The 14,407-nt window shown below is 41.3% G+C and overlaps 2 protein-coding genes across 7 annotated transcripts in view; one reads left to right on the plus strand and one right to left on the minus strand.

Annotated features, from left to right (window-relative positions):
- The first annotated feature begins 205 nt into the window (after positions 1–205).
- Positions 206–1,309, plus strand: LOC122568607. Its single transcript, XM_043728534.1, has 2 exons — positions 206–424; positions 1,104–1,309. Exons 1-2 carry the CDS (start codon positions 314–316, stop codon positions 1,203–1,205), a joined length of 213 nt encoding a protein of 70 aa, XP_043584469.1. The 5' UTR covers positions 206–313; the 3' UTR covers positions 1,206–1,309.
- Positions 1,310–1,798: 489 nt separating this feature from the next.
- Positions 1,799–14,407, minus strand: part of LOC122568601 (A disintegrin and metalloproteinase with thrombospondin motifs 10-like) — a 56,418-nt gene continuing 43,809 nt past the window's right edge. For 3 of the 6 annotated variants that reach the window (XM_043728519.1, XM_043728520.1, XM_043728521.1), the window contains 14 exons: positions 12,591–12,864; positions 8,905–9,248; positions 8,154–8,428; positions 6,957–7,103; positions 6,636–6,786; positions 6,473–6,562; positions 5,788–6,103; positions 5,428–5,555; positions 5,086–5,333; positions 4,797–4,914; positions 4,354–4,616; positions 3,537–4,048; positions 3,110–3,283; positions 1,799–2,623 (listed from right to left, as the gene is read on the minus strand). In XM_043728519.1, coding sequence (XP_043584454.1) covers positions 2,472–2,623; positions 3,110–3,283; positions 3,537–4,048; positions 4,354–4,616; positions 4,797–4,914; positions 5,086–5,333; positions 5,428–5,555; positions 5,788–6,103; positions 6,473–6,562; positions 6,636–6,786; positions 6,957–7,103; positions 8,154–8,428; positions 8,905–9,248; positions 12,591–12,864 — 3,192 coding nt within the window. In that variant the 3' untranslated portion in view covers positions 1,799–2,471. Of the gene's footprint in view, positions 2,624–3,052; positions 3,284–3,536; positions 4,049–4,353; positions 4,617–4,796; positions 4,915–5,085; positions 5,334–5,427; positions 5,556–5,787; positions 6,104–6,472; positions 6,563–6,635; positions 6,787–6,956; positions 7,104–8,153; positions 8,429–8,904; positions 9,249–12,590; positions 12,865–14,407 lie in introns of all 6 variants that reach the window. The other 3 variants (XM_043728522.1, XM_043728523.1, XM_043728524.1) reach the window with 3 other exon arrangements.

Below are 14,407 nucleotides of genomic sequence, written 5' to 3' on the forward strand. Positions count from 1 at the left end.
CAATTACAGAAGAAGAAAAATCTAGGAGATATCAAGTCTACAGAAACTTCTTGTTATAACAGTACGGTGTAACGTTTTACCGCTCATTTTCAAATCGCCACTAAGCATCTGCATATTCCGGTTAACTCCGGTACGAACGTATTTACATTTAAATGTGCGTGTAGTTGGGTCGTTCGACCGCTAGAGGCGGTAATTCATGAAGCGTGCAGTTTGCTGAATTTGCTCATCGGTGACCTTCTTGTTCATTATTCGCCTCTGCTTCGCACAGCGAGTAAGTTCTTTCTGAAGATTAAATTTTGTGAAAAGAAAAGACATGTACGCGATTCAAAACACAGTTAAGAAAGTACCGAGATTACTAAATGTATGTCAAAATCAACGTAGAACACTTCTTGTTACACCACCAAGGGTTAGAATACCTTTTCCTGTAAGTACTATTTTTATTAAACGCACTTACATAAGAAGCTGACGACAGCAATTAAATATTTATTCTGAATCAAAAAATTTGTTTACTATAAAGACAGTTTTCTGTTTACAGTTCGAAAAGCATTTTTGTGAGCATTTATATCGGTAATTCATATATAAGGTTATGTTACGTAATAGTTTAATTGATTTTTGGGGCGTTTTTATTAAATTTTGCAAACATTAATGTTTGTTACGTTTGTTAAATTTTAAACATTAAAATTGTATGATTTTTTAAATAAAACCAATATATGAATTAATTTGAGGTACATATAAGTATTTATTAGTCTTTTCAGTATATTTATCTAAGATATAGATAGACTTCATACATTATTATCGTGAAAAAGCTTAAATTTCAAATGCAAAGAATTAATTAAGTTTTATATCTGGATGATATAGGATATTGTATATTTAACTTTAGTTATATATGATTCATTGTTAGAATAAAATTTATGCAAATATAAAAGTATAAAAGGTTAATAAATAACTTAAAATTAATTATAATGATAATTACTTAGGCATTTCTATTAAAATGACATTCTTGATGTATTTTACATATATGTAGTATCGTTATAATGATAATATCTGTAGGATTATAGACCATTTAAACTATGTAACTCGCAATAATATTATTTTCATTGCAGGAAAAAGTGGCATTTGGTATGGCTATATGGATCGGAGTAATGGGTGTTCCACTGTACATTGCGTGTAATGTAAATAACTATAACGCTCGTAAAAAGGGATAGACGATCTTTTGTAGCTGTATTCTCAAATTTGTAAAGTAAATAGCTATTACAAAAAATAGGAGAATGTATATCATATACTTGAAATAAATATGAAATTAGATAAAGTGCTTTGTAATCGATATTAGACATTTTCTATCTGCGTTTTAGAAATTTGCAGATTAAAGATCAAGCCCTTAACATACCAACGGCGTTTAGGATATGTAATTTGTTTATTGTATGCAATGTACACAAAGAACGTATCGAGTTTCATTTTGTTTATACATTAAGAGGTTAATTCATTATAAGGAATCACTTATTTCAAAATATTTCGTTTTATTTATTGGTTGCTGAAAAATTAAATTTGTCTTTTATTCAATTTTTTTTTTTTTTTTTTGCGTAAATGAGTTGCATGGACAGCTGAAGAGTCGCAGTCTTACATATACGTATATAATTGTACAAAAGTTTAGTACCATAAAAATATAAAGTATATCACTCTGCTAATAAAATATATGTATAAACAATAATAAGATATGTAAAATTTACATTTTAACGGGAAAAAGCTTTGTTATATTTTATTTGAAAAAGGATTTTAATCTAATGATATTATAATCAAATAAAGAATATAGCAGTTTGTTTATTTTAGTACAAATTTATGTTATTGATTTATTACATAGAATCATCGATTGTAGGATCAGATAGTCACTCAGCAATGTCCACTTGTGGGAAATACTGTAGAAGAGCAACTCGCGATAGTTGTACACTCAAGTGGACACGTACCTTAAAATTCGTAACGTTACATTTAATTCAAAAATATATCGAGTGTTTATACATATTTTGTATATATATACAGGAATTCGATATATTTTCACATTTTGCGTATATTTGTACATCTTGGAAATCTCGTTAACTTTTATATGTATTTGCACCGTTGTATCGCTAGAGCTACAAGTTACGAATATTCATCTTAAATTTACGTACGATGTTGTTAATTTGTTTATTCGGAAACTTTATGACAGTGTCCAAAATTTATATTTCATTACAATGTCATTTATATCGGAATGTTAGGTACACTTTGAATTTTCGTCACTTTTTTTTTACTGTTACTTAACTTAACCGTATCGCATCGAAATTCGATGTTTAACTCGGCCGTATTAGGAATATATTACGCGGTTTCCCGACAATCTTCGAAGCAAGTACAGACATAGGACGGATCCTGTTTTAGGCCGGATGTAGAAGCGTTGTTCAAAAGTGAAAGTTGATCGATTCGGCCGCTGTATTTTCGACTTGTCAATGATCGGGAATGTGTCTTCTGTCGCGACGATTGTGTCTTCGTTTTTTGAAACATGTGGCACAGCATTTATCCTGCACGATCAATGACACATCGCACATGCGCCTATATGACGAGCACATTGAGGCTGGTACAATAGTATCCTTACACTCTGAAACAGTTTTATTTGTTTTTACGTTACATATCTAAAGAAACCTAATCATAATTAGTTGATAGATTACATCGATATCTTTCTCTTTTTATTAGTTCTGTCTAGTGTAAACTGATAAGAAGGAGTATATCAAAATGTAAGAATTAGCAAGAATTAGCATCACTGCCAAAGCTGGTATTATTGCAAGTCGTTAAACGAAGCTCTTACACACACATATAAGCGCGCGCGCGTAACTATGATAATTAATATCGTGGAAGAAACGAAGGAAGAAGATACTTGCAGAGAAGTGTATCGTAAACCGTTCTCTTGAAGACATTAATTCCCGGTATACGTACATTGCGGTTAATGATCCGTGAAAACTGTTGCTTTCTAGATACGCATTAAAGGGGCGAAAGAAAAAGAAAAGAAATAACGAGTTTCCATGCATACGTTCAGGTAGTTACGGATATCCTTTAATGACCGATTCCCTCTGGCGTGTGCAATTACCAGATTTATCGTTCGCGCATTGCCGCCTATGATAACAACGCCTCGTATCGATCGGCTTTCTCTCGGGGTTGCAATCGTCGGACAGTAATTCTGTTATACGATCACGACACTCGACTTCCCTTCGCTTAACGCCGACTCTCACGAGGCAGCTCGCGTTGCAGGATTCCCATTTTCCTGTAAGCATGCCCATAAAGATGGTGGTTTTATACGCTTGATCGTCTCCTTGTTATCTTTGGCAACGGGCCAGGCTTCAAAAAGATGTTATTAGCAGCACGGATAAACTCGATTACTGTCTTAGCGTGACATAAACGAGGAACCATGAAAATAACACCGGCCTTTTTTAATTGTTACGTGACTCTTTGGATATACGCAAGTTGTCCTAGTTATAGATAGAAAATAAGAAGGATAACGTTAATAAGTAACTCACCGGTGATCCATCTTCCACCTTGGCAAAGTTCGATGGTGGCCGGCTTGTTTTCTGGATTACAGTCTCCTTGCATCGAGCAGGTCACCTTCCTAGTTCTCTTACCATTCGTACAATGACTCCATTTCGTGACGATCCACTTTGACTTGGTATTATACATGGAATTATCTGGATTTTCGTCAACTACATTGTCGAATTCGAGGATCTCAGGCTCCTCGGTAGTAAGACTATCAACGATCGTGATTCCATTTTGATCGTTCGAGCTCACGTTGTAGAAAGAGGCATCCTTGTTGTCCGCGTAGACGATCAATGGTGGTTCGGTCGAGCTGCAAGGGGGTAAGTTTAGACACGGGCTGACCTCTTCCGGTCTCACGTCCCGGTTACAGTCTCGATCGGGCAGAGCCAAATCCGATCTATCGGGGCCCACTCCCGAAGAGACACACATCACCGATCGTTTTCGAAGAGCCCCCTCTCCGCATGATACCGGGCACATTTGCCATGGACCGATCCACCATCTAATTTTGGCAAAACGAAACAATCGATTATCGTTTGAGTGTATTATTTGAGTTTATCATTATTAAATTCGTTCGAGTTAATTAAAATGAAAAAGGGGAAAAAAGTTATTATATATATCTTTTTAATAAAGCTGAAAGTCAACAAATCAAGTTGCATTCGACATCGCGTTCAAGCGTTCGGAATGTCGAGTTGAACGGTGAATAAAATTTGTCTGTGGCCAGATTCAACGTAGCCCCATATTATCGCGACCGAGAAGCTTTAATCCGATTTTTCCTATAGCATCGAGACTGGGCTTTCGTTTTACCTGGCTGGGCATGGATTCAGATTGCATTCTCGCAAAATCGATTCCGGCTTTTCGATGCCCTCGCAAAAGTGGTCCTCGACGACCCCGCTCTTCTTCTCGTTGCAGAGTGCTTTGGAGGTTTGCGTGCCACCGCCGCAAGTGGCCGTGCACAGTGACCAGTCGGAAAATACCCACGAGTATTCCGGTGCCCGATCAGGCTCCTTTTTCGGCACTGTGTACTCGTATCGCAGCCCGAAATTCCGATAATGTCCTCTGGAAATCAACTGAAGTGATGGGACAAAATTATTGAGAATGGGAAGAAAGTAGCTAAAGAATTCGTAGCGAATATACGTGCCGACGCCCGAAGAACCGACGAAAAGCGAATGAGACAGATAAGCAATTTGCCAAGGGGAAGCATACGAACGAAACGAAAAGAAAAGGGTTAATTAGTTACTATTACGTACATAGACTGCGATGTCCTCTTTGATCGGGCCAGGAATTCTGACCTTTTCTCTGTCGCGATCGCGCTCGTACAGAGCCGGAGTTCCGGCGACTTGGTATTCCCCTGCTAAAGTGATCTGCCTGTTCAATTGGAATGAAGATCATAGCTCTAGATCGTAATATCTCTCCAACGTCTTTTACTTTTCATTCGGAATTTATTAAGCCGATACAAAGAGATACACAATCAATTAGATTATCGATATTAATGTATTAATGTAACCGACGATGAACACATCTTGGATTATTACTTACCGTTTTCCATTAAGGAAATATTTGTCGGAATTTGGCACACCTATTCCAATATAATTTTTGCTGTTTCCAATTTCTTCGATTTTTATATTTCTCGATCCATTGGGCACAACGACGACTTCCTTGTATCCTGGGCCGTCGTTTTTGTCGTAAATTCCGCCTGTTGTTTCGCATTGAGTTCCATCGCCATGGCAGATTCCGCAACGATCTTCCGTGGCATCTGAATCGACCGTCCAATCACAGCCAACTTTCTACACCGTTAATTACAATCGAAAAATAGAGAATAGAATAGAGAACGAAAGATACGGATATTGTTGAAAATATCGTCTAGAAAAATAGACTGACTCGACAGATTCCAGCAATGCACATGTCTCTGGTACCAACGTTACAGGGTGTGCCATCGAGAGCGGCTTCACCCCATGGAACGATCACGCTTTCCTCTGTGTCGGTGCAATATAGCTCGCAGGGTTCCGCTTCAATTAAGGACGATATTCATTAGTATTCAAGTACGGATTCAAGTCGAATGGAATATCGAACGATCGTAGATTACTTGGCAAAGAATAACTTTCAACTGTTTGTTAAATTCGATAATTTTTTACTGTCAAATAGCAAGGGACCGTTTAGCATTATTTACAGCATTGTTTATTGCGAAAAGTATTTGTCCGTAGTATCTTCGATGAAAGAGTCCAAAAACTAGTGGCTTACTCTGATCGAAATATGGCAGCCAAGTGTAATTCTTCCCTTTGTATTCTTTGCCGTCGTAATGGCTGCACTGAACTGCTCTGAAACTGGCCGTTTCTTCCGGGCACGGATCGGTGTTGCAGATTTTATATCGACGTCTTTCACCGATGCAGAATTTTCCACCGTGCGCTGGTTCCGGATGGTCGCATTTCCGCTCGACGATCGAAACGCCCGCACCACAGGTTCTCGAACACTCGCTCCAAGAACCCCACTCGCCCCATCCGCCGTCGATTTGACGCGGTTTGTCCACAATTGGCACGCATTCCTGGTTCTGACACCACTATGACAAAATTCGCGCACGTTATCGAAAATCAGTTTAATGGCCGGTTCACTTATTTATTCGTCAATGACGGCGTATTTATCTATTTTTTTAGAGCGTTATGAATATCCAGAGGACCAATGAACATCGATTATCAAAAGAGAGAATGTGCTCGAAATGTTATCCGTTAATATTATATTTCTGATTGTCACAACATTATATCTTACGATATTATTTTCTATTGTCTCTTCTCGAGTACGAAATGACACGACGACGGCGACGACGCGGTCAAAGATTAATTTAATCATATAAATTTTTGGGTAATTGTTATTGATCGGGAACTACAGTCGCATAACGCTGTATGTATAATTACGCATCTAATATTCTTACCATGTGTTTGCCACAGTGTGTCCCCGGGGCGGCCGGATGAAGCATGGTGGTGCAAGTGCCATCGACGATGCACCATAATTTAGAACAGATCTGTGAACAAAATCACCGATCTCTATTCACCGGTCTAAAATTGCCCCGTACTCGATTTACTTTTGTTCATCACCTCCTGCAAGGGGGAGCAAACGGAAGCTTCCCTGACGCCGAACTGAAGCCTGCATTGGTGCTCCGCGTTATACATCGCGCCAGGTGGTAACTCTGGATACGAGTAATCATTGTCTGCCGGTTCGTCTTCTAAACATTCGCCTTTCCCTTGACTGTAGAAGTTTTAAAACTTTCTTTAAAAACTTTCTTTCTCTTAAAGTTTTCCAAGCTTCGAACACATGCTATCTAGCAAAACAATTGAACTCGTTGTTCGGACTTTTCGAACGACGCATCTAAAACGACGATAGTTGATGTTGTCGAAAGAGATTTTTAAATTTCTTACTCTAAAAAATTGGTAATGTCCCTTCTAGAGCATCTGGACCAGGCGACGCCAATGGTGTCCACCTCGAATGTCGGCGTCATCACGTGCAGGGTGTCACCGTCTCGCTTACTGCAGCCGATTTTTTCCGTATCGTGGTACATGCCAAAGCTGGGGCGAAAAATCGTGTCATTGTCGCGAATCATTTCGATTTCGAACGAATCGCGATTTCGCATGTGTCTGCCCGCGATACGATTCCAGCCAAATAAGCGGCAAACGCGATAACGAGGTCGCGTTATCGGTTATTATATTAATAAAAGCAAATTGCGCTTAATAACGAGCACGGGGAATTGGATTCTCCATTAGCTGACCGAACAAGTTACGCATCGATTCGGCCAATTTTTTCCTTATTACGGATTCGACGATTTTTTTATGCGTAAAATCGATTCGCGCGTCGAGCGGATGATAATATTAGTTAGTTTCACGCGCCTGCGTATTGATAATATTTTATGATATTTTGGTACTTTGATACGTAGATAATCGCAATAGAAAGAGCAGATGTTTAATAGTAAATTTTTATTAGAAGCAACTCTACGGCAACGAAAATTTGGTGAGGAATGGCGAAAATAAAATGGCGAAAGTACTTCGCATACCTTTCGAGTTAACGGGAAACAGCAGCCGGTATGATAATTTATGTTTAATACGCCTTTAAATTTCAGAGGTTAAGACAAATTGAGATTAAAGTTGAGCTCTGTTACGAGTCTAGTTTGTCACATTTAGAGTTAATGCCAGGAGACAAAGAGAATACAAGTCATCCAGTCAGAATATAAATTCAAATATACCATTAAAACGCACTACCGTTCGATAAAAAGTTAGCCAAATCGAGGATTCTTGATCACCGAGAAATATGAAATATGTTTGGGGTAATCGCTGCGAGGCAAAGAAGCTTGGCCAGACTAAGTGCGCTTCTAAGGATCTAATAAAAAAGAGGTAATAAATTTCTCTGGATTACACGGAGGTAATACTCGAGTCTCGCGAAGATAATTCACTTCCGACGAGTCGCTACTTTTTCTCGGAAAATTCAGCGGAAATTTAGAGGCAAGTTTGCCAGCGACGTTCGACCGATGGAATCGTTATCTATGTCTTGTTTCTTTTTTCTTTCTTTTTCTTCTTTTTTTTTTTTTTTTTTAAGTTAAAGATCGATCGAACGTTTCCACTCACTTGTGTCCCAATTCGTGGGTGATGGTGTGCGCGAGCGTGATTCCATTGTCTTCGTTGACGCTGCAGCTGCGGTCCGGCTGGCACATGCCGGCTACGTGAGCCACTCCCAGAGTACTACACGGCGTGTTCGCTCTCGAGCAGATGTCCTCCCTCGTCACCAGAATCGCCACGTCGTGGTGATTCGGATGCGAGTCGTCCGCCGGATTCAGTTTCTGTTGCCATTTGCAGAAATTGTACAGCGTCCTGTCCGCGTTCACCGTGATGTCCAGTCCTTGCTGAAAACAGACGTTAGTCGGGCCGTTTCGCGGCCAGTTGAATAGAAATGCGCGCATTTTCTCCCGCCGTGGAATTCGTTTTCGATCGTTCAGTGGCTACGGTTTACGAGCGTGTCAACCGATCCGAACGCTCGACATTGCCCTAGCATTCAAACGTTTTCCTCGTGATTCGTTCAACCAACGAAACGATCCAATATTTTATGGATGGTGAACGCGCGCGATGTCGAATCGTTTCAACAATTTGTTAAGCGGTTTTGCGAGTACCGCTATAATCGATCGTTAGTTAACAGGATAGATAGATAGATAGATAGATAGATAGATAGACAATAACAAGATTACTTCAAAAGCATTAATACAAGAAAGAAGAAAGCAAGTTGATTTTACCGAATCTTATATCTGTTTGTTAAATAGTAAACTAGATAAAACACGGTATCGTGTAAACTATGCCGTGCATCTAGTTGTTGAACGTAACGCACATCACCGGCGTAATTCGCACGTACTTCCGCGTCGTCCTCCTCGACGAGGATAATCCTGACCACGACGACGTTAATGAAATTCCCTATGGTAGGATCGAGGTAGAGGGAGGACACCATGTTCATGATGGTCAGCAGATACGTCTCAACGTCGCCGTCCTGATGAAAAGCCATCATCGTCGTGTCAGCGACAACGAGAGCCTCGACGTGACGCGGTCGGCTGATCGATCTCTTGGCACGTTGCCATCGTTTCGTCTGATGATGTTTTCTTCGGCCTCGTCCTTGAACCTGTACCAGCCCTGGTTGCGTCTGCCATTCGAGCCGTGTTTCCGTCAGCCGCCTCGGCTCTGTGCAACAACAACGCAACCCCCGGTCTTTGATTAGCATCCCGCTCGATATGAAATTCCTATCCGGTTCAATGGAATTCCCCTTTACGCGCTCGCGTTTGATTTTCGTGAAAAGGAATTCCATTTTCTCGATGCGGTCATCGATGAACCGATGCCGACCGGAATGATTAACGGTCGAGTCGGATCGTTTGTCGGATTTCGGCTACCTGACTCGATGCGATGCGATACGGCTGAGATCCGATATACCCGCTGATCCATGATCTATCCAAAGTGTCGATTTACGGGAAAATCGACTTGTCGTTCTCCACGTGGCCTTGGCAGAATCGACCGACTCGAAAACGCGATCGAACGCGAGTGCGCGCGTGCCATCGTTAAAATATGGTAAAAGCGCTATTTAGATTCCTTTCGAATCGACTGGTCGGACAACAAGTTACATATGGAGTAAAGACGGAAAAAATGCGAAACGGATGTTTAATTTTCACGCAGACCCATCGATCTTGCTCGGTAATTCAACGTTTGAAATTACCGGAGCTATCTGCGAATCTAACCTGCACGTTCTATCTCGAAAAAGACGTACACACCGCGAGCACGTAAGACGGTCTCTTAATTTATGCAGATTGCTCGATCGCAGAGGCGTGCAATTAAGATTTCATTCGAGCCATCCGATAGATCGGCCCGCTTGCCGAAATGGATATTCATTGTACTTAATTACGGGTTTGCGGCGAATTGGATTATCCCCCGTCGACCACGCTGCCGCCTATCAGCCCGCTCGGATCTTACCTTCGTATCGGTTTCTCCGTAAAGTCGTTTAATCTGCTGAAACGCGGTCTCGTCACTCGGTTAATAGGTTGCACGCGGGAATCGCGGCAAACACGTCGGCCATGGAACAACACACTTTCGAAATTCGTGACCAAATTAGCCGAATTAATCGCGATTAAGTGTCCGTGTAGTTAATTTCATAGAGTTTCATCGTTAACGTACGCGACAGGAGGCGAACGTAAAACACCTTACTTTCATGTCTATCGGCCTACTTTTTTCTCCCATCGAACTAGCTACATATTTCATCGACGAAAGATATGAAATCGGAAGGTCTCGACTCTATCCAATATCCATCGAAACGTACAGCGAGATGGTGAAAGAAACGCTACATGATTCACAGATTCTATGAACACGGTTTGTGTTATGAACACACCTATTCTGTCGTTAAGAAATCCGCGCTTCATATATCGATATATCTAATTTCGAGACAATCGGTGGCCGAACGAAGACGGATCATCGGTGAGATTTTATCGAAACGTTTGCCGACAAGCTCGTAAATATCGAGTTGCAATTTTTCGCGACGCGATCAAAGATGTTGGTGCCGGCGAAAGAACGAGCAGATAACGTCGCCGGAACGCCCACGTTCCATAACGAGACGCGTCCAATTACATTATACGTAAACGGCATAAATACTCGTAATACGCGCGCCGCTAGCGAACGAACAGGCCACCGTGCAAAGTCGTGGGAGGGAAACGGGGATAGGAATGGTAATGGGAATGGGAATGAGAACGGGAACACGAACATGGAGAAAAAAAAAGAAAGATATCGGTCCGTTCTCGCTGTAGGTGCCGCTACCCATTCGTCTTCCATTTGCTTCTCATATCTTTTTCCCTCTCTATGCCCCTTCTTCTGTTCGTTACTCGTTGGTTGGTTGGTTCGTTATCAATTAGAAGCTCGTTGACGCGGAATTAGATTCCAGACGGTTTCTTTTTATATGGGACACGCATCGTTTGTACTTCGCATCGGTGTAATTAGCGGAAGTGCCGTTTCAGGCGACGACAACGACGACAGCGATGGCGCTCGAGAAGCACAAACAGGAGGAAACAAGGCGTGGCTTTAGCATTTGTTAAAATTGATTTACGGCCAGCATCGAGAACTAGTCTTCCAGTTGACTGACAGAGATATATCGTGCCATGGTCAATTTGTCCCTATTACAGATTTTGGTATCATCGAACGAAATAAACTACGAGTTTCGAGTGTCGTAATTAAAACTCATACCTACTCGTGTACATAAAAATGTATGTCGTTATTAGACTTACAATTAGCCAAAGGATTGTAAAAAAAAAAAAAGGAAAATCCTAATCTCTCAAGATTGAATAACAATAAAAGTAGCTTTATTTAATAACGTTATAAGATTATAGATAATATCTTTCTTGCTGTCGAGCTTGCTAACAAGTTATTCTACCTGTATATTAGTAGGCAGTAAGCTATATCTCGATCTTTTACGTTCTATCTGTTACGTATGCGCATATATCGTAGAAACCCGTCATGTATTAACATTGGGATAAAGATCTAGGATGGCAAAATGTTGGCGGTAATCCGTTAAACGAGTTACGCCTATACCCTACGGATGATCTACGTTAAAGTTGTTACGTAACGCAACTAGAACGATAAAATTCATTATACGTAATAACAGAACGTAGTAACAGAATCCATTTAAAGATACAGCGCGTGCGAATAGAACGGGAAACACGAGTATAAAGCTGTCAAAAATAGCGTCATCTAATTAGAAACAGTTGTAACCGCGTTAGCTGCATACTGAAATAATCTCTAATTACACGAGTCCGTAATTAACGGGAGAAAAATTTTCGTGCGGTAACGTTTGTCGTATCCCGGAGCAATTTCATCGATAAGGAGATAACGTTTGGCGTCGACACGCCCACGCTTTGCAGCTCGTGTATCCAATTACCCCGTAGCCTCAGACGGCATAAATGTTCCTAGCGAGAGAAATCGAAAAAAGAACGGACAAAGGGGGAAGAGAACGGAGTTGGGAGGGTAAAACTGGAGGTTCGACCTAGTATCTAAATTATAGGTCATGGCAAGTTCCTTCCATAAAATGTGGCCGGTAATTATTTCACGAGTCAAAATAAGAATACGAAGGTGCGAATTGTTACGTTGGTATCGACGAAGTTTTCAGAATCTCGGTTAATTTCCTTTTACCCTTAGCCGATAATAAATTTCATCGTTGTAACGAAAGTTCTTCTCTTTCGCGTTAAAGTTTCGAAGAATTTTATTGGCGTACGATCGAACGGTTCAGCAAGTAGAACAAGAAAAAAAAGAGTCAGACGGACGCGCGCGGCTAATAGTCGCCTTTCGTCCCGGTCCTTGCCGGAACAAAAAGAAATCGAGAATCGAAAGTAGTCGAGCGAAGAAATCAAGGGATGGAAGGATCTCGACGAAAGAGGAAAAAAAGGAAAGGGAAGAAAGAGGAGGAGAAGGAATCTCGGGAGACGAGAAGAAGAGAGGCAATGAAAGGCTGCGCGGAAGAAGTAGAAGGGGAGAACGGTGTCGGTGGATTCTCACCGCGAGTGCCACAGTTTCTCTCGAGTTTTCTCTTCTTTTTTCGTCGGCGTCTGGTGCGGCCGGCGGCGCCGATTTCGAGCTGCGGCTGTTCCACGGACCTACGAAACACGAGATGCGGCCTGCCGAGTACCGAGTTCCGGTAGAGTCCGGCCGTGGTACGGCCCTCGGCGCCGGCGTCTTCCAGCCGAACCTCCAGCCGAACTTGTTCTTCTTCCGGGGACACAGCGACTGGTTCCAACCAGAACTCCCCGTCATCGCCACGCAGCATGCCCGCCTGAAACACGAAACCAACTATCGTCTTACACGGACTCTTTGTTCCGATTCTATCCAGAGACAACTACCGAGATTGTGTCATAGCGAGACCGTCTACACGGCATTTTCTCTCGGTCAAACGTGTTCGCGATAGTTTCTGTCTACCGAATTCGTCGCTTCTGTTTCGCTAATGTGCATTATCTCGGTCCGATGCCGCCCGCCGTATCCTCTTGCCCAAGATCCGTTCTTGCCGTTTGAAATGTCGCGTTATTCTAAGCTTTTAATATTTAAACACGGTTTTCTCTTAAAGTCTTTCGACGTTCGATAATTATCAGATTATTCTTTACCAAATTCTGTCTTAAAAACTAGCTTTACGTTTCGTTACTACGACGATTATGTTTTCTTTTACATCCAAAATTTAGCGAACCAGGCTATATAAGAGAAATTTCACCTATAAAGACTTTTCGTGTTAAAGCGACGGTTATTACACTCGAGTAGTAATCTGTGCTTCTATCTCAATTGTGGAACTTGCAACTATTATGAATGTAGTTAAGTACTTTACCGCGAAACTTTATGCAGTGTAATAGAATTTTATGCACTTTGCATAAACACTACTTCTCCCTTCCTCTCTCGTTTTAGACACTAAATCTCGGAAGAAACGTTTTGACAAAAATCTAAATGATTTAACTGGTCAAAGCAATCTATAAAATAACTTTTCCAAACGGGCGACTGTTGCTCTTCTTACGAAATCGTTCGTTCCATGTTCATTTTGATTTGTTATTTCAAGAATGACCGTGTCTGTCATTTGCCCGTGTCCAGCCATTCGCTAGTCGGAGATCGAAGAATAGCCGTTTCGAAAGGCGTACGTAGAGGTGGGCCTGCCTCGTGGGTAACACCTTGGAAACGAAAAACGGTATAATGAAAATCGGTTTCGTTCGATGCTGGTACAGATTACCGCGTTTATAGCTGTGCCGCGTCATTAATCATTCCCGATCGTCGATAGTGTTCACCATTCTCCGTCAAATAGCAATTGATCGGCGGAACACCCATCGTCTGATTTCGATTTACAAATTCTCATTTTACGCCCACTCTTTCTGTTCGCTTCTTCCGCTATCGCTCTCTTTATCTGCTTCCCCTTTATCGCTGCCGTTACAATCGAGTGCAACATCCGCAACCGTATAGATCCACTCGATACGAATTTCGAATTCACGCCTCATTTTTCACGCGTCCTTCCGTTCTTTCATTAAAAATCTCTCGATCGCGCCGACCGTTTATCGTCGTTTCCAATTCGCACCGTTCAATCCTAACGATGTTAAATCGTCAGCCGACATGTCAAAATTTTAAAAACGATCTCTCTCTCTCTCTCTCTTTATTTTCTTGCTCGGTAGAAGAGAGCGATTTGGAATGAAAAAAATTTTTATCGGTTGGCGAGCAACTTTGGTCGAATAGCTGTTCCAGCGAGCGTATAATTTATACGAAGAATCTTAGGAACGAAATCGGGATTCATACGAGAGTCCTATAAACCGAGAATTCCGTGTAAAAATATGTAGCGGGAAATAATCGAT

This window comes from Bombus pyrosoma, linkage group LG6 (genome assembly GCF_014825855.1).
Source record: "Bombus pyrosoma isolate SC7728 linkage group LG6, ASM1482585v1, whole genome shotgun sequence".
Classification (NCBI taxonomy): Eukaryota; Metazoa; Arthropoda; class Insecta; order Hymenoptera; family Apidae; genus Bombus; species Bombus pyrosoma.

Coding starts and splice junctions, on each gene's coding strand:
- LOC122568607 (XM_043728534.1), top strand. CDS start 314: ATGTACGCGATTCAAAACACAGTTAAGAAAGTACCGAGATTACTAAAT. Junction 425..1,103: donor GGGTTAGAATACCTTTTCCT/GTAAGTACTATT, acceptor TTTTCATTGCAG/GAAAAAGTGGCATTTGGTAT.